The 22,324-nt window shown below is 46.3% G+C and overlaps 1 protein-coding gene across 1 annotated transcript in view; it reads left to right on the top strand.

Annotated features, from left to right (window-relative positions):
• The first annotated feature begins 1,009 nt into the window (after nucleotides 1-1,009).
• Nucleotides 1,010-22,324, top strand: part of LOC124470750 (low-density lipoprotein receptor-related protein 1-like) — a 76,638-nt gene continuing 55,323 nt past the window's right edge. The window contains 5 exon segments of the mRNA XM_047024796.1: nucleotides 1,010-1,608; nucleotides 10,119-10,241; nucleotides 17,911-18,048; nucleotides 22,049-22,168; nucleotides 22,276-22,324. The exon segment at nucleotides 22,276-22,324 is cut by the window's right edge and continues 80 nt beyond it. Coding sequence (XP_046880752.1) covers nucleotides 1,512-1,608; nucleotides 10,119-10,241; nucleotides 17,911-18,048; nucleotides 22,049-22,168; nucleotides 22,276-22,324 — 527 coding nt within the window. The 5' untranslated portion in view covers nucleotides 1,010-1,511.

Below are 22,324 nucleotides of genomic sequence, written 5' to 3'. Positions count from 1 at the left end.
GTGGGTGATTATTTGGTGCTGGTATCAATATTTAAAATGTTTCACCATGTCTTAATATAAAAAGTAAAATAACACCATTCAAACCAAACTGCCTTACTGTAAAGCAGCCCGTCCACATGTCAGTTGGTATTCAAGAACTAAACAGATCAACCTGAAGTAGCTGACTGGTACAAATTCTTATCAAAACTATTTAAGTAGGCTATACATATTAAAATAGTACTAAGACGTAACCAAGTAACTATTTTGATGTTTTAGTGTTCTTCCCCGAACTAGTGTTTTGATGCAGTCCAGAAGGGCCTAGCTCTCCATGTTGCCCTAGGCAGTCTCAGCCCTGCAGACATTAGAAAGTGAAACACAGCTGGACTCTCTTGTTGCTCTACGGTGATTTATGCTGGCCCTCGGCTGGATTACTGAGCCCCTGCTTGGAGATGGGCAGGGGACCAGGAAGGAAAGGTTTTCTCCAAAAATGGGACTGGGAATTTTAAACATACGTCGGCTGTTCAAGAGGCTTCTGCCCTTCAAAATGAAAAGCCTTCATGACTCAGACTGGTGTTAATAGCTGTTCATAATTAGCCAGCGTAACTACATACATTTTTTTTTAAGTATTACAATTCCTGATATATTGTTGTATTGTATTGATTTATATATAAATATCAACAAAAAAAGTAATTAGAATTAAAATCCCTATGACAGAGTCGATTCCGCCAAATTGTTTCAATGAAAATCGCCGACAATAATAATAACCTATTTAACATAAAGGGGGGAAAAATGTCATGATTGTGAATAAGGCTCGAAATTAATCATAATAAAAAACAAAGCTACATTCGTCCAAATGTGTCTACCCTGAAATGAAGAAAGAAATTGTCCATGAATACAGCGAAATAGAGGTTGATTTGGCAAAGTGGAACGCTGAAAGAAATTGGCCAATGGTTGCGAGCTGCGCTGAGAGCTCGATGGACAAAGCCCAGGCCAGCCATTGGTGATGATGACGTCACGAACATCAGTCCACGGAGTTGAGGGTTGATGCTCGTCTTCGACTCAATCTGAATGACCACCAGCAACAGAGGTGGTGGGGCGAAGAGACCATTTTCCCCCCATACTTTTTTGTTTTCTTCTTTGACTTCGAACTGTATCGACGACTGTGAGGGCGGACAAAGAAACGGCCACCCGCATGGTTTTGGGCACACAGACTCCCCGTTTCTTCATCTCTGCATGTGAAGCAAGGCTAGCTAACAGATGATCAATTCCGTTTGCTAGCCTGTTATCCATGTATCAAAAGAACTCGTAGCAAACCCAAGGCTGGCCAAGCCTTGGTTTTTGCTTTGAGAGAATACATCGTTTTTTTATTCTCGTAGTGTGCACAATCTCTTGCAGCTTGATTGCGCATAGCAGAAAGCGCATACAGAGGAGCATCGCCGGGGCACGGCAACATCGCAGCTTCCCCGCTTGACAGGATCTTAAAACGATTGATGATTATTATTTAGTCTTGTTTTTTTATCTTACAAGATACAATGTTGCGCGCCACAGTCAACATGTTGGCAATAGGGCTGCTTTTCGTTGGATTTTTGCATAGTTCGGAGGTAATCGTTCCAGCTCGAGCCATTGACGGTAAGATGCAATCACATTCAAAGATAACAATTTTCATGTATGATAAACATATGTAAGAGTACTTTAGGAAGAAGTGTTTCTTTTGCATCACGTTTCTAGATGCCTCGCTGCATTTTGGTTAAATGCTACTGTTGCAGGCTTGTGTCTCAAGTCATTCAAGAGATGTGACTACTCAAGATATCAGTACATGCACACTAGGTGTGATGTAGAGTAGGCTAGTCCACCAATTAGACGTTAGTTTCGTTGACATTTTTTTGTTGATGTTTTGACAATGTAATCGACAATGTAGCATATCTGGTCGGTCATTTGATATTGTTTTTGCGAACCTCACCGTATCTAACGTTGTTACATTCGCACGAAGTGGTCAAATGTAGCGGTAGGCCTGTACAGCACAGAAATGTTTAATGACAGTATACATAGCCATTACATTATCACCCGATGATAAGCACTGACTATCAAACACTCTTGCACCTCATGTATTCCCCTCGTAACCCTGAATGACTTCAATCTATTGTACAATACAATTTGACATGGACAGATTGGCTAGTTGATTTGTTCAGAATACGTCTGATTGTCAATTAGCGTGTTGTGCTCTTTAAATAAGTGAATTGATTACGTAATTAGTAGGTATAATAATGTATATTTTACAATCATTTCAACCCTCGAGTTTCAAGGCCAACTTGACTCGCATCTCCAAGTCCACCACCTTTACTGGACTCCAACAACAATCTCCAACATTAAATTCAGTCCCAATCCGGAACTTCTGGATATAATTATCCTACCCATGCATGCGCGCCTACTGTGTTTTGTAATAATGGGGAAGGGCGTTTTCAAAGAGGTGTCAGATAATACCAGCCAACACTTTGAAAGTATAAGCCTCTGTAAGGTATCCGTCTTCACATGCCACATTTATGGGCTGTTGCCATGACTTTTATTTTACTGATTATTATCTTTCTATAATTTATAACCTCTACTGAACCTTCTCTTGGAAATAGATGTGCATTTAGTGGGTTTTAGAAGTTCTTTAGAGAGCACAGTAGTCCAACATTTTATGTCTAAATGACCCCTTTATACAGATTTGCATCATGGCTGTCCAATGCTTGTCATTCTATGGTAGCCAGGACAAAGGACTTTGGACATCATCAGAGCAAGAGTTTAATTGGACCTTAACTGGCTTGTGCTCAAAAGGAAATCTCCACTAACTGTCTGAAATTGCTCATTGAGGGCCAGTAATTGGAGAATGGAAGAAAAGGCCCTCATGAAAAAATGTCATTCCATGCTATGTAAGCAATGTCAATGCAACAAGAGAACAATTACTTCTATCATCAGAGAAAAGGACTTCTGTCAGTGGCCCAGGGAGACATGAACTGTAAAACTGCTACCTTTCAAAAATACCAAAAATTGAACTTTTAGTCCGAAGTTTTTGTTTGATAAAAAAACAAACATAAGCCTCACTGGCACTGTAGATATGATACATTTAAAAAATATTCTTATGGTTGACATCCCCAAAAGAGCCTAAATGTGTTTGCTTAGATGATTTGAGGAACCACAGAGCCCACTACAGGGAGCTTGAGGAAACCAGCTCTCAAACATCATGGCACACGTGACAACTAGTCCTTTAGATATCCCTTACCTTAGCGAGAAACATCTGGATGAAGGAAGGTCATTGATGTAATGGTATGTGGAGTGTCTTGTGTTACTGGGTAGGAGAAGGAGACAGTTACTCCCCACCTCTCTCCAGATGGAATCCTCAGATCTTTTGTGCTTAAACACCAGCAGATAGGAAGGATTTACTAAAGACGGGTGCTCTGAGAGGGAAAAGGTTGAGCCTTGTTACACAAGCAAGATGAGAACTGCTGTGAGGAGACAAAAGTGCAGTACTCTCACTGTTTGGCTTTTCTCTGGTGTTCTCCCAAATGCTGTAGTCATATGCAGCCTAGTGCAGTCAACCATCAGTTTACATGCTCCACCACTCCATCTACAGCTGCACATTACTTCAATCATACTGAAACACGTTCAGAGAGTTGGCTCCAGAGAACAACTATATGGAACTAAATGGCAAACTTTGACTAAAGTGGGCACAGCAATTAGGAGATTGGGGGAATGTACACATTGCGCCATACTGAATGAAATCTGTCTCCATTTTCAATGTCAGTGTGACACAATTGGAATTAAAGAAGGTTCCACGCTGTTATGGAAAATCACCCCCACACAGTCAGCCATCATGCTTGGTGCTCTGTAAACTGTATTCCCAGGCAGGTCATCTTATTGGCGGGCCAGCTGACAGCATTGAGTAAGAACTAGACGTTTGTCCCAAGACGCTGCTAAGTCTTGGATAGTGGTGATGGAAACGCTTACATCAGATGACCATAGCTCTGACATGAGTCATTTAACACACTGGAAGAGAAAAGGCCAAGGAGAAGGGTGGAAGGCAGACCAATGAATTAAGATGGGGGAAGAAGAAGTTGGGAAAGGGACAAACCCATTGATTTACTTTTGCCCCAAAAGTGTAGACAGAGACAGTTTACCTAAATGGACCCCTGGCAGACCTCATTTCACTGTTGGTAAACTTTCTGTAATTGCTTCCTCACCATAAGTGTAGAGTATCAACCACTGGTGAGGACAGTTTTAGCTTGTGAGGTTTTCATCACATGTCGTTGTCATCCAAGAACCAAGTAGGCCATTTCTGTTATCTGTGCCCTACACTTAAGCTTTCAGTTTAGCTTCACTTTCACAGCCCAAATGCATTAGGATGTGCATTGTCCAAACTCATTTCCTCACAGGTTGTCAGTTTCAGACCACCCTTGATAGTCATGTCATTGTTACCTGTGTTGGTCTCAAACAGGACTGATGTTATCACAGGAACCAAGCTGATTTAATGGAGAAGTTTTGATCTGGATCTGATTTTGAATAGAAAATGAAGCACTTGGCGGGATGATGGCGGGACTCTTGGTGGTTAATGGATGACAGTCTCAAACTGGCAGGACTCTATCGGTGATGAATGACAGTCTCAAACTGCTCATAGAGCTCACTTGACACTGAGCCCCGGATAGGTGGCATAACCCCTGGCAAAGGGGCCATGGGTACTGTGTTGTTCCATTACTGACTGACCCCTTCCTACTCCCTGGGACTGTAACCCTGTCTGACCAGCCGTTTGACCCCTAGCCCTTTACCCTCTGATAGTGTGGTGTGATGGGCCAGATCCTGAATTTTCTTTGTCTCAATGTCTAGCCAGGAATGACTTGTGAGCACACCATTGCATATGTAAGATACAAATCTGGGACAGACAATATGTGTTCAACCCATTGCCGGTGTTCAATACATGGTTCCAGTACATCTTTCCTGGTAAGGGAAGACTGGTGTTTATATTGATCAGTATGACAGTCAACTAACCTGACTGACTTTAGTACCTGATGTAACCAACTGTCACAGGTGGTGTTGTGGCTTGTGAGGCTCATACTGCCTCTACACCTGACAGACCAAGGATGCAGGTAGATGGAGAAGGGTGGTGTTTATGAACCTTGGTGATGTAACGGCAATGAAAGTTTGAGCAATTTTCACACGTATTCACACACAATCTTTCCTTGCTGCGTACATCCTGTAGTGTTTCGACATTTACTCGCTGTTCCTTAATGTGACGTTCTTAAACAAGTCTGTGTGCGGAAAATGGAAATGAAAATAGCAGATGAGCCCCACCACAAGCCTTGCATAGGCTTGATGGTCTATCATCTCAATGTCAGCATCTTTTAATTGCTGTGATTTTTGGTTGAGGTTGAGTTTGCCTTGTGCAACAGGTGCATGACTACAGACAATAAAATTGCATGGACCACAGATAATGCCATTGCGGTGGTCTAGGTTCAGGCCCATCATCCCAGATCATCTCCTCATCCTTTCACTTCTCCACGGCTGAGGCCTGTGGGTAGCCTTCTCTGTCTGTTGGAAGGTGGGACTCATTGAGGGGTTGTGGTGAACCACGGCCTGTCTCAGGAGCTTGTGCGTCACACAGTCTGCTAGCTTGTGCCGGTCTCGTGAGAAGGCCCTAAAGGATTTTGCCTAATCTCCTCGAAAATGTTTCCCTCAGCAGTAGTCTAAGTAGCTTTAACTGTCACTCCTTCAATACTTGCAGGGACGTATTGTGCTCTTGTCCTGTGGCACAGGGTTGACCCTGTATCTTAGTGAAATTCAACGGTTTCCCTCATGGTAAGGTAACTGAGCTGGCACAATGGGAAACATGCCCCTATATGGGTTTTCCCCTCTCTGCTGCAGTTGAGTTAATCCTTATGTTAAAGTGGAGGAGGTTTGGTCTCCACCCACTGGGCTCAAACATTCAGAACAGAACACACGACGGTCATGGTCGATTACTGCCCCGGGGTTCATATGCTGTATAAACCCAGTCAGACATCTAAGCGGCACTTTAATAAGATCACATTTGACTTCTCTCGTTCTTCTAAATGGCTTTCTGCCTCTCCATACCACAAAGCCGTTTGTGGATTGATGGTGTCTGCTCACATTTGACCTGTAAAATCCCAAGTCAGAGGGAGGAGTCAGAGGGAGGAGTCAGAGGGAGGAGTCAGAGGGAGGAGTCAGAGGGAGGAGTCAGAGGGAGGAGTCAGAGGGAGGAGTCAGAGGGAGGCCTGTGCTTCCCTCCTGGGGAGCTCCATTTGACTTGGCAGCCCTCCCCAGACATGAGCACATTCCTGCTGTTAATTCTGCACTTCTCAGAAGGCTCACGCACTCGCACGCACTATTGCGTATACATTTAAACACCTATACACACGCTTGCGCACACACACACAGTACTGGAAATACACTACAGCCACACTGGAAACCATTGCACCTATACCCAGCAGTATTTCCTCTGACGTGATGGGGATGAAGGACTCGGTCATTCACAGGGATATCTAGAGGACAGATCATTAAAAAGATCCCAACTTAGAAGAACTTGACAAGAAAAACCACTCCCAATCTTAAAAGATCAGAAACCCTAGCGTTTTCATAAAACATTTACCACAGCCCCAGAGTCGGTGTGAATTTTCTGTTGTTTTTGTCTTTGTTATTGTTTGTTTACTGGAGTCGGTTTGAGTTTGCTCTGCTTTTTGCAGTCCCTCAAACCTCTGCCTGAGCTCTTATTTTAGAGACGCAGCTGGGGCCTGGAGACCTTTTTCAGTTTTGTAACGTGACAAACTTTTTATGCTGCCCTCTTTTCACTGTCCATAAAAAAACCATGGCTCATGTGTGGTTGGTTAAAGGAGGGAGGGAGGGAGGGAGGGAGGGAGAAGGAGGAGGAGGAGGAGGAGGAAGAGGGGGACCCACTGTTTTTATTGAACTATTTCCTAGGCCTTGAGCCCCTCTTCTCCTGGCCCTCAGATGCACAGAGGAGCCTCCTGAGGTCAACACTGAGGTCAACTGAGAGGACTTCTAAGACAAGACAGGGGGGCTGAAAATATTCTGCACCCTCCCTCCCATCCTTGTCTTGTCCTCCCTCCTTTTCTTCCTCTGCCTCAGTCTTTGTTGCAGTTGTTTGCTTTCTCATTACTGGTGAAACTTGGGCTTGTCATAAAAAAAACAAGATTAAGAATTTAGTGTTCAGAGAACTAAACTGGAGCATTTGAACACTTCCTCTTTGGTTATCTTTGTTCCTTCTTTGTTTGTATCTGTTGGAGTCTCTAGTACATTCTGCAAATAGTCTAGATGTTGTAGCTGTGTCTCATGTCATGGACAGTCCAGTGGTGCTGAATTCTTTATTTACTTTCTGGTTTGTTCTTCAGTTTTGCTGGAAAAAAACATCCTTAAGATCTAAAATAAATATTTAGCAGAACTGTCTGGTATCTCAGGTCAGAGCAGACGAAAGTATTTCGACTGCCTAACCCAGAGAGAGACCATAAATAAATGAAATATTACTCAAGTTGTTAATCTTTACCTGATGCCAGTGTTTCTGGTTTCCACTAAACATAACACCGTTTTATTACATCCTGGATAACAACCAGGCTTATTTTGGACACACAGACAGGCCCCTTTCTCATTCAGATCATTTTATTGCGTTTTTTCTGATGTGATATGAACATCATAGCCAAGTTGAAAGGTTCCAATGGTTAACTCATGCTGTCTTTTCAAGCAGCATGCACCTGGTGTCTTTGTGTTTGTCTGCACTCTTAATGCAATGAGTCCAAGCAGGCAACAATAGCTCATAGCCAAGGGAAGATTGAGTCTTCAGATTAGAAGGGATCTGAACCATACTGTTGTCTTACCATCTCAGAAGGTTTATCCAGGCAGCATTGCATGTCCTTTGAGAAAGCAGCTGTCCATGTGTTATGGCCTGTACAGACAGGCTACAGAGAGAACACACGTCCACACGTTACAAACAGAACAACCCCAGTCCCACCTGCATCCACAGCCTCCTGTCTGATTACATGCTGGGGCTAAAGAGGTGAGACTACTGTAGACTTATGGAAGCTAACCACCAGGTAATCACAGCTCATGTCATATACCTCCACCTACCACACTGGTACAGACATGACCAATTATCTGTGAGTCTGAGTCTGGACGGTGTACCATCATACCTGCGTGGTCAGTCCAATCAAGCCCTTGGTCCATGTCAAGCTCTGAAAACCAGGAATGTGGGTGAGGTTTACAGCAGAAGTTGAACCTTTATTACTTAAAGCCTTAGAGGAGATGAGCTCTTCAGATACTGGGTTGGCATTAATGAACACATTCCACACATCTTTACAATCAAAGACTGTTTAATTGTTGTTATTGCGTGGTTTCCCCGGAGGGGGGGCATGTGTTGTAATCCAGTCCAAATGGTGTTGACCCAGGAGCGTTTTTAAGCACCTCCACTTGGGTAAACAAGTCGAAGCAGCAGGCGGCTTATTGATAGCATGTGTGACATTCCCCTGTCTCATCACACTTCCCCCCCCCCCCCACACCACCACCTCCTACCCCCTCTTCCTAGGCCTGGGAATGGTGGATGGGTTCTCTAGTTTTAGATATCTATCTTTCATACACTCCTGTCTTCTTTCTCTTGCCTCAGTGTGCCAACTCAACCAGATGACAAATGACCATTTGTGATCTTTTCTTTTGGGTTCCAAGGGTCCCTGACAATAAGAGTGGTTCTTACAGTCGAACGCCCCATGTCTGTCCTGGTACACTGTACTGGTAATAACCTCCTGACCCACTTCCTGTCCTCCCCGGGGGCTTCCTGTCAGGCTGCTTGTTGGGTTGTGTCTGAGGCTGTGTGTGAAGAGGTTCACTCACCCAGCCTATCCTGGGAGAGGTGGGAGAGGTGTGTGGCTCGCAGACCAGCACCAGCACACAAGAACGTGAGGAGGAAAACGGCTGTGTGCCTGACAGCAAGTGTCAGCGGTGGCTTTATCCTCACCAAACGACAGAAGCACAAAACGAAGGGCTCTTTTAGAGGAGATGCTACAACGGAGATGAATGTTTAAGGGTAACACAACTTCTAGGGGATAGAGGGAGGTGGTGAATGACACTGGCAAGGAGAGAGAGGGAGAAGTATGTGCATGTACTCAGGCATTGTGCCCATCTGATCCACTACTGGCATCAATAAACAAAAGATCGGAGATGTGGGCATGAATGTGTGTAGCATTGTGTGCCTGTCTGTGTGCATGCCTATTTTAGAGTGTTAATGTATGTTTCAGTACTGCTGCTTCGAAGTGAATACTGTGTCATTGCTGTAGTATTCTCTCTGTGTTCGGGAATTTGGTCTCTCAATTAGTATAATGTTTTCCATGAAATGTGGATCCATGTGTGAAAAGATTTAGAAATGTCTCTTCTTGAGAAACACAAGAAATCTTGCCAGTGAAGTTAACAATCCAAAATGTTGTGCTTCTCGTGTCATGATGTTGTGAACGAAAGCTGAATCTATTGATGAAAACCAGCTGAGAGTAATGGGACATTGTTCATGTTTCTCCATAACCACCGATGCTGGAAAATTCCTGTGAATTTAAAGGGAAAACAAAAGTCCTCAAGGTCTCCTCAAGTATTCTGGTTTCCTATTTTTCCTGACTGGATTTTAGGTCAGCATTCCTAATGCTTCCTTTACGAGCCCCCAACTGTCCTGGGCCCAGCAAGCAGCAAGTTAAACCTGCACACCCTCAACCCTCTGTTATACACTGGGAGGTGTGTTAGGATTTGAGGTGATGTGTCTTGGAATACCTTCCCCCTTTTTGGTTTAGGATAGGGATTCGTGGGGGTGGTGTGTGGCTTGTGTTTGGGGGGGAAGAGGAGGAGGAGGGGGAGGGGGGCGGGGGTGCATACAGAACAAGATGTCCTTTGATTGCTGGAAGACGTGTTGCATCACTGCTGCCGGTCTGGGAACACTGACCTGAATAGTTGGGGGGGAACAGGCCTAGATGCAAAAGCTCATTAGGTGTGTGTGTGTGTGTGGCTGGTGATGGGACTTGAAAAACATGTCTTGATCATATTTCTCAGCTTTGTCTGTCCTCTATTGGAAACCGAATATTGATGTCTTCCTGTTTCCTGGTTTTCAGCCCCGAAGACCTGCAGCCCCAAGCAGTTTGTGTGCAAGGACCAGGTGACCTGCATCTCCAAGGGCTGGCGCTGTGACGGGGAGAAGGACTGTCCGGATGGCTCGGATGAGGAGCCCGATGTCTGTAAGTCCAACACGCTGAACGTGCGTGTGTGTGTGTTGTCAATCCTCCCACTGTGTGTTGGCCCTCCTATACCCTGATTACTGTAATCTGGCCCTGGTTGGCTGGCTGGCTGGCATGATGAACTCTGGCTGACATTCAACCAGCCTACTGAGCAGATGATCGTCAGAGACAGAGGACATCAACTCCATCTCAAACTCCATCTCCACTTTGGCCCCTACACATTGTTGATTCAAATCTGTAGAGGTACATTGTATTCCATTTAGAGAGTTCTTTGGCATGTCATGTCTTCCATACTGCTAATCCAGCAATGTCTGTTAAATCATTCATACTCTTAATGCTTTTGTCTACATTTGTATTAAGTTGGTAATGGCTGTACATAAGTGAATGACTCCAAGTCTGTTCCTTAATCAGCTGGCCTTGTTGATGGGTGTTTATGTATCCCCTGATAGCTGTTAGGCGGGGTTACACCACATCTATCCTTGTGGACAGCTCCTTTGGCTTGTGTGAATAAATGGATGACTGTGGGCCAATTTCACACTTATCATTAATATGATCGCTACAGGATAGGACATAGTATAAATATAGGAGTAACCATTGGTCAGCACTCTGAAATGGATGTGTCATTACACTAAACACATCTTAGCCCTGTCTGGGTTCAGGAAACAGAGGGGTTCTTCATGAGCCTGGCAGGAGCTCACATGAGCCATCAAGCTGCTCAGTCAGGCTCAATTAGGAGATTTGCAAAGTTAGTCTTTCTCTAAAAGAGGTTTTTTTTTCTTCTTTTCTTTTTACATTCACAGCCACAGAGGTGGCAGTCAGGAGACAAACCCAGAGAGAAAGGGGGGGGAGGGGACAGTGTGTTATAAAAAGACTGCCGTTAATTTTCCCTGACTCAGTGTCTTCATTAGAGATCAGATGCTGGTGGAAGGAGTCTCCCCAGGGTGAGAATCAAAGCAGCGCTGTCAGGTTGGTCAGCTACTTGCTCCAAAACGCCTGCCGTTTCCAAGAGGAACCAATGCCAGGAATGGATGGAGGCAGAGAGAGAGAGAGAAAAAGAAAGAGAGGGGAGAATAACTCGGTGGAAAGAGGAGAAAATGAGCTAGTGAGAAAGAAAGGTCGAGTTGGTCTAGACGAGGGAGGGAGCAAATCAGTCTGAAAGTCATCAGAGAGTCGCATATAGCCATGAAGAAACAACTGTTATGTTTCACAACCTAATGTACCATCCCAGTGGGCCACCACTAGGATAAAAGAAGAAGAAGTACCTTCATTTCCTGTCTCTGTCTGGCCAAACCAGCAGATGAGGAAGCGCACAACTCCAGCTCTCCTTAAACAGAACGGGCAGCACACACCGTGGGTCAGAGGGCTAGGGGAAGGGGCAGCAGCTGGGCTTCATGAGTTGAGAAGCAGAAAGTAGTGACGTGGCAGGAGAACCAGGAAACAAAGTGGTGTATCTGACATAGTGTCACGCTTTGACTAGTCCTGGTGGACTGCTAGGATTTCGGCAGGTTCAGTAACATTGAGGGTTGTGTCTCATCATGGGCCGTGGTGGTGAGGGGCCTGCAGAGGCTCTTGGACCCATGAAAGCTCCATGATTGGGGCTTGTTTAGGTGTTTTCATGTTGAGGGGTTTTCAGTGTCTTTTGTTGGGGTTTGAGTTGGTAGCCCTGGCCTGTGAAGCCAGCCACTGTCCAGCACAGCTGCTTTGGCCCTCCTGTGAACACCCCCCACAATGGGCATCTTTGTGTCAAGCCTGCTGGTTGGGTGGCTTACACACGCAGAGAAGGAAGAGAGAAGAATACAGACTCAAAATAACAAGTGTTTTGCTCCACAATATGTAGACAGCTCATATATGAGATGAAAACCATACTTTCAAACAAATAGACACATCTTGAAAAGAATGAGAATGAACAAAATGTGCCTTTCAGTCTGACTGGCCCGTAAAAGTGGAAGGGCAGTCACAGGACCATGTGGAACCCTACAGTAACGCCCCCAGACATGGCCTTTAACAAGGCTGCTCTGCAGACATCTCCCAACCCAAGGTACAATTAGCCCTTTAGGAGGTGAAAACTCTTTATGACGTGTCTGAGGGCCTGTTTGGACATGAAGCAGCTGTAGTCTTTTATCATGAGGAAATGGAGCTCCAGACTTGGCTACTGTCCCTTCTGTCTTCAGACAAGGCTAGAAGACGTGCCATAGTCGAACAAACAAATGATGTTTATAATGGAGGGTTGCTCTGCTGTTGGGTTGCTCTGCGTTGGGGAGTTGTGACTGGAGCTGGTGGCTTGAAGCTTGCCCCTCTCTCCCAGAGGTGTGGCCACTGGCAGAGTAGCCAGTAATACAATCCAGCTAGTCATCAACATGTCAGCAGCGCCCAGCAGCATTCGACATGAGAGGCGATGGCGGCCCAGCACCTTGTCCCTACAAGAGCCTGCTGCAGGTGTGAGGCCGGGGGGGGGGGGGGACTGACTCTGCTTGGAAGCCTCTGTTGTGGATGCTCAGATCTGGGGGATGAGGTGTCTTCAGCAGTAAGCAGACAGTGCTCGGATCATTAGTGGATACTCAGTTTCCACATGACCTTGGAGGTTGTCCAAGGTCTCAAATTTACATTGGTTGTACATTTTTTTGTCTTTTTCTGAAACCGATTCTGTGTTTGAGATGAAGCGGGCATGACAAGTCCACACGCACCCGCAAAAACAAACATGAATAGATCCAAAGTTTCCAATATGTGACCAGTGGAACATTCATTTTGGGGTGACGGCAGTTTAGATGGGAGCGATGGGGCCTGGGAGAGGCCACTCCCCCTGCCCTTACCCCCCCCCCCCCCCCATCCCCCCCCCGTGGAAGGACCATGGAGGCCAAGAGCCTTTGTTCAACTGAGAAAAGCGTGTCAGGGGCTTAGACTTTGAAATGGCTATTATGTAATCTCAGCAGGGCAGTTGGGGAAGAGGGGGGGGGGGGGGGAGCAGGAGAGAGAGAAACACAAACAATCTCTCTTTCTCTTTTTCCCCCTCCTCTCGTCTCTCCACCTCCCCTCCACCTATTCGAACACGCTGACTAAGCCACCTAGTGTTTGATAAGGAGGTGGTAGTACAAACAGCTGTATCCAGTGATGAGCGCCATCCATTATTCAACAGACAGATTGGCTCCCTCTGTAGGCGTCTAACTGCTCTCGTCTCAGGATTTGGCTTTCCTTTCTTCTCTCTCCTTCATACCTTCTTCTCCTCCCTCCTCCTCAAGCCTTTCTTGTCTCTCTCATTAGCATATCTGTGTCTTGTGTGGGATAATTAGTCTTCTCTTTTTGTATCAGATAGCGAAACACTGTGTAATCCAATGAACATGGATCTGAGCAGTTCCCTCTCCGTATTTGACTTATGAAAGGAAGAGCTGATATTTTTCTCTCATCCGTCCTAAGAAGTTGCTTCCAGTTAGTGGGTCACCTCAGGCCACATCATCCTTGTAGCAATTTCTTTTTTTCCATTAAATGTTACGCAATTGCCTCGTTTTTAAAATAATCTTCTTTCTATTGTAGAGACATGTAAGGGAATGAGAAGATGGCCATGAACTTAAAGTAGATCTTTTTCTGGAACAAAAAAGTACGGAAAGTGCAGATTATCTGTATTGCGAGTGGGTGCTATTATTTACACAATGCAAATGGTCTTCATCTCTTTAACATGTTCAGGTAAGGGGTTTGCTTTATAGTAGTAGTGGTTTGGTTTGATTATCAGCCATGTCTGTTGTTCGGGTGCCCTGACCACTGTGATTTGTGCATTTGCCACACCTCTGAAAATGAGATAAGTGCCCTTGGATTGGTTGCTTCACAGCTTTGCAGGAGGTTTAGTAGGCAAGGTGGAGGCTATGAGGTGCTGCTGGGCTGCTGGCTCGGGGTTTGTCCTCAGGCCAACAAAGTGTCTGCCCCCCCCCTCTGCCCCCCCCCCCCCCCTCTGCCCCCCCCGCCCTGACGCCCCAGCTCGTCCGGCTGGGGGGGTCACAGGAAGAGCTGGCCTGACAGGAGATGCTCATTAGTGGTCAGAGTCCCTGCCCACTGGCACCTCCTCATTAGGGGCCCTTGGCAGGCCAACTTATCGTATTTATTTTTGCTCTTTTAGATTTATCCAGTTGCATATTGAAACAGGCTAGTTTAAGGGGACAATTACCCTCAGAAATCACAGTGATTCTCTGTACAAGCCCAGACAATTTCCTATTTGGTAAGTTTTCTCATATGTTGGACGTGTTGATTATGTGAAATTTGCTACTCACAGAATGATGTAGTTATTAGGTAACATAACAAGTTATGAGGGAGGGTGCAATTTCTCATTTCAAGTTCCTGTGATAATATAAAGTATTTGTCATAGCGAAGACACTGGGTTTCAAGGAGCTGTCTGCCATGGTCTCAGTGTATGCTGGTAGATAGACATGGTCTGCTTCTTGCTTGCTACAGTAAACCAGGTGAAAGTCTATTTCTTCTTCCCCTCAAATCAACATTTGTTGTTTGTTTGTTTGTTTATGTTTGGTTGAATAACAACTGTGTTGTAAAGTACACGGACAATGGAGAATTCTGCAGTGAATGGAAAATCCCCAGCAGCCTAACAAGCTTTGGGCTTAGTGTCAATGGGAGCCAGACCCAGTCCACCCCTCCAAGCCCAGGCCCCAATGCTGCCCCACTCTGGCACAGTTACAGTGCTGGAGACCACTCAACACTGAAGTTCTAAGGTCTCTAGAAGGTTCCTTCACTGTCATCTGCTCCTGCTGGCTTCCAACGTGTTCTACATGTGGTAGTGCTTGACACCAACATCACCGAAAGCGTGAGGAGGAGGAGGAACACTTGAGAGACTGTACAGGCCGATTTGTGTGACCCAAACAATGGCCTTACTTCTCTGGTCACCTCATAACCCCCACACACACATACACACACGCACACACACACACAATCCCCACCACCTCTCCTTTCACTGAAACGCTCCATGTGATCGGAGGCTTAAGGACTCGAGAAGCACTCGTGCAAGCTGTCTGAAATCCACCACAGTCCGCAGTCTTGTTTTGGTATATGCTTAAAGAAGAAATGCATTCCTGAGTAGAAAGTCACTGGAAAAAGCCATCACTGCTTATCTAAAGAAAGACTCAAGCTTGCTTGAAGAATAGTTTTGTAGGTATTGCCTCCTCATCTTTATTGCTTTGCTGGGAAAAATTGTACATTGAAACATTTCTTCTGAGTTGGCCACCTGGTTATGTAATATTCCCAACTAGGAAGGACTGAAATTATTAGCAGGGGCAAATGCTTAGGACAACTCTGTGTGTGTGTGTGTGTGTGTGTGTGTGTGTGTGTGTGTGTGTGTGTGTGTGTGTGTGTGTGTGTGTGTGTGTGTGTGTGTGTGTGTGTGTGTGTGTGTGTGTGTGTGTGTGTGTGTGTGTGTGTGTGTGTGGAGGATGTACTGTACAGGCAGAGGAGAGCGTCTGCTTGTGTATGGAGGTGCTTGGTGATTGGACACAGGGGGTCTTGTGTGCTCCGCCAGACAGACAGACCTGTGGACGAGGTGTTGGCAGCCACCCCGCTTTCTGCCAGGGACATGGATGGCTGTTCCTTACAGGGACCTACCACAGACCATGGACAGTACGGTGCTCTCGGGTCAACTATGCCCACGTCTAGTAGCTTTGAGACTCACTCTTCCTTGTTTGCTACCATCACAGTGTCAGCAGTGAGGATATGGCATCCAGAAGGCCTTGACGCCCTGCTCCCTCCTTCACACCCTGGTGGAGCAGCAGAACAGTGCAGGGAGATCCAGTCCAGGAAACAAAAAGACATTAGAATGCCCCTGTAGCATGGGTAGAGCACTGACAAGTCAAAAGGTGAAGGAAGAATCTTAGTGTTGGATCGAATTCTCTGTAAAGGTCTTGGGTAATATCGGTGTTGCTGCGTCTCCCTGTCTTTTCTTCCTCCTAAATGGGTCAGCAGATGTTGGGAGCGGGAGCGTGGCTGAGTCGCCCCAGACATGGAGGTATGGAAGGAAAGGGAGAGGGATGACGGACAGATTGCCAAGACTAACAGTTTGGTTTTCGGTGTGGGCAGAGAACGTTAGCTGCAACCAGAGGAGAAGAGTCTTTTCCTGGACCTCTACTGGATCTTGTTTACATTCATATTATTTTGAAAATGTGTTTTCTCAGCAGGGCTCGTCTCACGCATGAATGTGTTAGCTACTAATGATAGCTTGCTACTTTTGGATGCTACGTTTAAGACACAGAAGACTGGTATTAAGGCATTGTGAAGGCTCCTGTTGATGCTAATTAGTACAGAGTATGTGATTGCATCACTTACAGTTTTAGAAAACAGGCCAAGTAACAGCTAGACCAACGACCTGTAATTATCCACACAGTTCCCTTCTATTCCGCAGTCACACTTTGTTTGTTCTGGATTGGCGAGCTCCTCTTCAGTACCGTGTTCTGACGGCGTGTCTCAGACGAGGCAGTGTGTCGCGTCAGCGCTCTGACTCAAAGGGACGGACAGAAGGACGGACAGCCTGAAGCCAGCTGTCTGGGATGACTCAGACAAAAACACATGATGCCACAAGAGAACCCAGAGCGTTGGGCTGTTTCAGTTAAAAGTACACTCTGTCCATGATGGCGTCTTGTACAGTACATTCCCTCCTACTGAAGTCAGGATTTCATACAGATCACACAGTTACTGCTGTGAAATCTCAGTCAACAGTTGTCTGAGCCACAACAAGAGTATAACCACGACTGGCTAGGTAGCTGATGTTAGTGTCAGCATGGTGGACTTCTCGACCCTGGGGGCGGCCTATTCAGTTGCTGTACAAATGCGTAAGAAAACCATGAACTCTTGGGACAGTAATTGCACAACAGTGAAATCTGATTTGATCCTCTATTAAACCTGAACAAATAGACCTGGGCAGCTGGAAGGCTGTGGGAGATTTGCAACGTGATGCTTTGGGCACCAGACAGACTGGAGGGTTGGCAGGACTTGTTTAAAGGCTGGTCCTTGTAATATAATTTGCTGACTCACTTCACTGAGTCCCTCTTGTGGGCCAAGCCCAGGGCAGTGCCAGTCCTGACCAGGTGTGATGCCCAAAGCACTGTCCTCATAATTGGATACGGAGAGCCCAATCTCATGGCATGCAGTGATGTGATAGTAAACAGATGGGTGTTGAATGAAGCTGTGGTAGTGCAGTGCCCTGGGCAGGGTGGAGCTTCCCAACCTTCACACCTGATCTTGCTTCCACGTCTCCTCGTCATTGGCTCAGCATCAGTGTTCACCAGAGGTGGTTTGGTCTCTGGTCTGTGTGTGTGTGTGTGATGAAAGGTAGTCATTTGGGCTGTAACTAAGGTAATGGTTGGATTGTATGTTCTCCTGGTATGTTCTCCTTATATCTCCTACCTAAACAGCGGTTCAGTTTTAATTCCGCAATATGTTCTATTCTGGCCTGTGGTTCCTCTTAAAGTTGCTGCATACAGCAGGTCTGTAAATAGACTCGAGACTAAGGGAAAGGGAAGACTAGAAGAAAATGGAAGTTGAGATGGTAGATGACATCAATTATTGTGAAAGAGAATTGAGGGGAGGGCAGGAGAGAGGGCCCCAGTGTTATTAAAATATTCTTTTTATTTGACCCATCTGTGCAGTTGTTATGTTGTTGATGATGGTTTGTTTTTGTGTGTTTTAGGTCCACACAGTCGTGTGTCGCGCTGCCCCCCTAATGAGTTCAGGTGTGGGGGGACGGAGGTGTGTATCCACATGAGCAAACTGTGCAACGGAGTCCCTGACTGCATCGATGGCTGGGATGAGGGGCCTCACTGCAGAGGTAGGCCCGCCCACAACACCATCCTCACAACACTCCGGCATACTCACTTCACTGGAACATGAGCCAAAAATGACCAAATATGTTATTCTGATACTGCACAGTAGTCAGTGTCGCTGGTGCAGTACGTGTTTTTCTGTAAATACGCATTTGTGTGTGTGAGTGTAAAGTGAGGAAAGAGTGGGAGTCTGTGGGAGAATCATCTTTCTACCTCTTTGTCCTTCCTGTTCTCCACGGTGCTAACTGCAGCTCTGTGTAGGATGGAGCTGTATCCTCTGCCTTCTCCAGAACAGCCATGACCGTAGCACCACGTAGCTTCAGACATGACCGTAGCACCACGTAGCTTCAGACATGACCGTAGCACCACGTAGCTTCAGACATGACCGTAGCACCACGTAGCTTCAGACATGACCGTAGCACCACGTAGCTTCAGACATGACCGTAGCACCACGTAGCTTCAGACATGACCGTAGCACCACGTAGCTTCAGACATGACCGTAGCACCACGTAGCTTCAGACATGACCGTAGCACCACGTAGCTTCAGACATGACCGTAGCACCACGTAGCTTCAGACATGACCGTAGCACCACGTAGCTTCAGACATGACCGTAGCACCACGTAGCTTCAGACATGACCGTAGCACCACGTAGCTTCAGACATGACCGTAGCACCACATAGCTTCAGACATGACCGTAGCACCACGTAGCTTCAGACATGACCGTAGCACCACGTGGCTTCAGACATGACCGTAGCACCACGTAGCTTCAGACATGACCGTAGCACCACGTAGCTTCAGACATGGCCATGGAGGAGGCTTATCCCATGGCCCCACTCTCCAGTCTATGCACGTTTATCTTTATATAAGGCAGGAGATTTGTATTAGATTTTTCAACTTTCTTCCTTGTTTGTGTGATGGCATGTCTGGGTACACATGGATCAGAGTGGACGTTGAAACTGGCGTGTGTGTGTGTGTGTGCGTGTGTGTGTCATGAAATTCCAGAAACTAAACCCGGGAGTGTGCTTGAGTCATGCTTATCAAACTTGGATTAGCTGTTTATAGATTAGCTGTGCCAACGGGCCACATTCGAGTTCTTAACCAGGAACATGTGGTGATGTGGTTGAGTAGAGGAAGAAAAAGGACAACATGGTCATGTGAACCACCTGGGCATCTTTAGCAGAGGGGTGAACCGGAGGACATGGTGGAGAGGTGAACAACACCAGTGTTTCTGATACCGACGGATAAAGTCAGCGGGGCAGAGAGGGTGTGGAGGTGCTGGATCTGCTCTACTTCATGGATTAGGAAACCATGCAGGCACAGGCACATACACACTCATATTCACACATGTGCACCTGTTCATGGTATATCCTGCCCCTGGGATGTTGAGGCTGGGAATCTCAAGTGATCCAGCTGTGTGGCTCACCAGAGGCTCGAGCAGGGATCGGCCTGCCTGTCTGGACACCGACACAAGTGGAAGGTTTTAGCCACGTTTATAATGGTTTGAAATGATGTGTTTATGTATATGACATAACCTAAATGGACGTATTCTAGGACTCTCTCTTGGTGAGTTTGGCTGTTTTGCTGCTCCAAGTCTAGTGGTTCTAAGGCTCAGACTCGAAGCCCCAGACTGCCCTTGCCACTCTGCCTTCTCTTCAGATCCTACAGGAGAGTCTCATAGGACGGCTGTCATTTCCCCTGCCTGTATAGGGTGGACGTTCTACATCTCTCTCTGTCTCTCTGTCTCTCTGTCTCTCTGTCTCTCTGTCTCTCTGTCTCTCTGTCTCTGTCTCTCTGTCTCTCTCTCTCTCTCTCCTCTGAGAGAAGGCGAGTGAGGAATGAAATATTTAACAGAGTAACACGGAGATAGACGTGGGAGAGAACATCAAATTTTCATGCGGTTTCACGCTGGGCTGCTTTGAGTGGTGTGTGTGTGTGTGTGTGTGTGTACAGTCTCTGTGTGTGTGTGTGTCTCCATCTCCTTAGATATCCTTTGATCTTTAAGGGGGTCTAATGCATTGACAGGAGGGGCACACAACTCCCAGATGAGAGATATTTGTGTCTGAAAATATATGACACATTGCAGAGTTTGTTATGATGAATATTCTTTGTCTGTATTAAAGACAACTGTGTTTGCTTGTTTTTACTATAGATGCACATGTGCCCAGACCTGTCATGGAATTGTTTTGCCAACCCTGTCATTTGAGCCCCGTGTGATGTACTGTATCTTCCACTGTGTCTCAGTGCAGCTAGAGCACTTGTGTCCCAGGCAAGTGGAGGCCATGTTTGGAATACAGTTTATGATTCCATTCACATCCACATCAAATAATCTCTCACTGTAGAAACACTTGGAAATATATGGTACGTGTTACCAAGTTTGTTTGCCATTGTAGCCAGTTTGTAGATACATAGTTGAAACATTTGAGTAACCTTGCCTGAAAAATGGTTACACCTACTGGAAAACCAAAGTTTTGGTTAAACTTTGATTTTCTATTTTCATAGACATGGTTCCGGGCAAGGCGTGCTGATATTGACTGTCCATAGCAAAGTTGAACATGGTTGTATTTTTTTTTCAACATCAGTCTTCTTCATAGAGAGAGATGTGGAGAAGGTGTGTTGAGGGGAAGCTGCAGTAATGTGGGGCAGCTAGTGTAGATATGCCACCAAGCTTTGCAGCTTTGGAATGCCCCATGCCAGGAGCAGATATGAAGATAAGAAGTGTGCCTGTTCCAGCAAACCAACGTCATGGAGCTCCTGCTGTTATCTTTAAGAACTCAAATGTCAAATTATATATTTTGATATGTCTACCTCCCTCTGCCCTTTTCCCTTATCTGCCCCTCTCTCTCACTCTCTTTCTCTCTCTCTCTATCTCTCTCTCGCTCTCTCTCTTTCTCACTCTTTCACTCTTTCTGTGTGTGAAGTGTTGTGACAGGGTGACAGCCTAGTTTGGTAGTGAGTCGCTGATGAGTGATAGTAGCCATGTCGCTCTGATGTGTCTGCTACTTTTGGTCTCTGCTGTGACTTCTACCCTGGTCAGGCTTGAACTTTAGACGAAGTGGTAGTGTATAGGTGGTATGCAGCATTAGTGAATGTGTGTGTGGTTGTTGTTGCTGTCGGTGTGTTTCTACACTTTGTGTGTGTCTGTGTGCAGACTGCCTTGGCTCTAGCTGACTGGGAGGGATTTCTTCATTCAGGCTGCAGTGTTTGCCTGTGGATTTCTCTCCCTGGCCCATGACACAAAGACCCCATTGTGTGGGTGGGTGTGTGTGTGTTTATGCCCGCTGTGCTTTGGTTAGGACTCATTCTCAGTCCCCTCCACTAAACCCCAGCACCAAGCACTGACCATCACCCTCCTACCACCCCACCCCATGTGCAACACATACTGCGTCCTACTGTAGAGCCCCTCCCAACCCACTCTCTCCATGATGAGCTCCCCCGCACACTGCCTGGCTGGTGTGTTAGCTCACTGGGCTGCATTGGGAGCATATTGATTGGCCTCAGCTACAGGCTATCCAAAGCTAGGCCTTCCCTGCAGCCCTGAGCTGTCCTGTTCCCAGTGCCTCCAGGCATGGTCTTGGCTCTGGGTCTGCTGCTGTGGAACAGGACAGCCCGAGCCGGAACTACAAGGGGCTGTTTTCAAAAGGCTTCCTCCACCATGATGAATTAGCTGTAACTTAAAACGTTTTTATTGATCAGTGACCCAGCCAAAGTTATTGACCCAGGAAACTTAAGATTGAATCCTTTGGTCATTCTCTGGGACTGATTTAAGCCATGGACATATAGACACCTATGATACATTATCTAATGCGTAACTAATTCTCCTATGGAAGGTTTTATAGTTCTCTAAATCCTCTTGTTTTGTGTGTTCCCTGGATACTGCCCCCACCCAATACCCCCTCTCCCTCTGCAACCCCTCGACACTGCTACAGACACTACCTCCTCTGTGTTCCTCCAAATGACCCCAACTTACCCCCCCCCCTCCCTCCCCTCCCTCCTTGTTCCTCCAGAGTTTGCCTCCAACTGCACGCTCTTGGGTTGCCAGGACAACTGTTCGGTCACTCACTCTGGGCCTGCCTGTTACTGTAAAAGTGGCTATGAGATCGGCATAGATGGCAAGGCGTGCAAAGGTGAGCTTGTCTGGCAACCGCCATTCCTTACAAACTATTGAAAAACATTACTGACACTAACAATGGAACTGAACTGTGTGTGTGTGCCTGTGTCTGGTGATGTTTAGACTTTGATGAGTGCGGTGTGTATGGGACCTGCAGTCAGTCCTGTACCAA

This window comes from Hypomesus transpacificus, chromosome 9 (genome assembly GCF_021917145.1).
Source record: "Hypomesus transpacificus isolate Combined female chromosome 9, fHypTra1, whole genome shotgun sequence".
Taxonomy (NCBI): domain Eukaryota; kingdom Metazoa; phylum Chordata; class Actinopteri; order Osmeriformes; family Osmeridae; genus Hypomesus; species Hypomesus transpacificus.
Note: the sequence above shows the minus strand (reverse complement) of the source record. Positions and strands in the feature narration are given on the sequence as shown.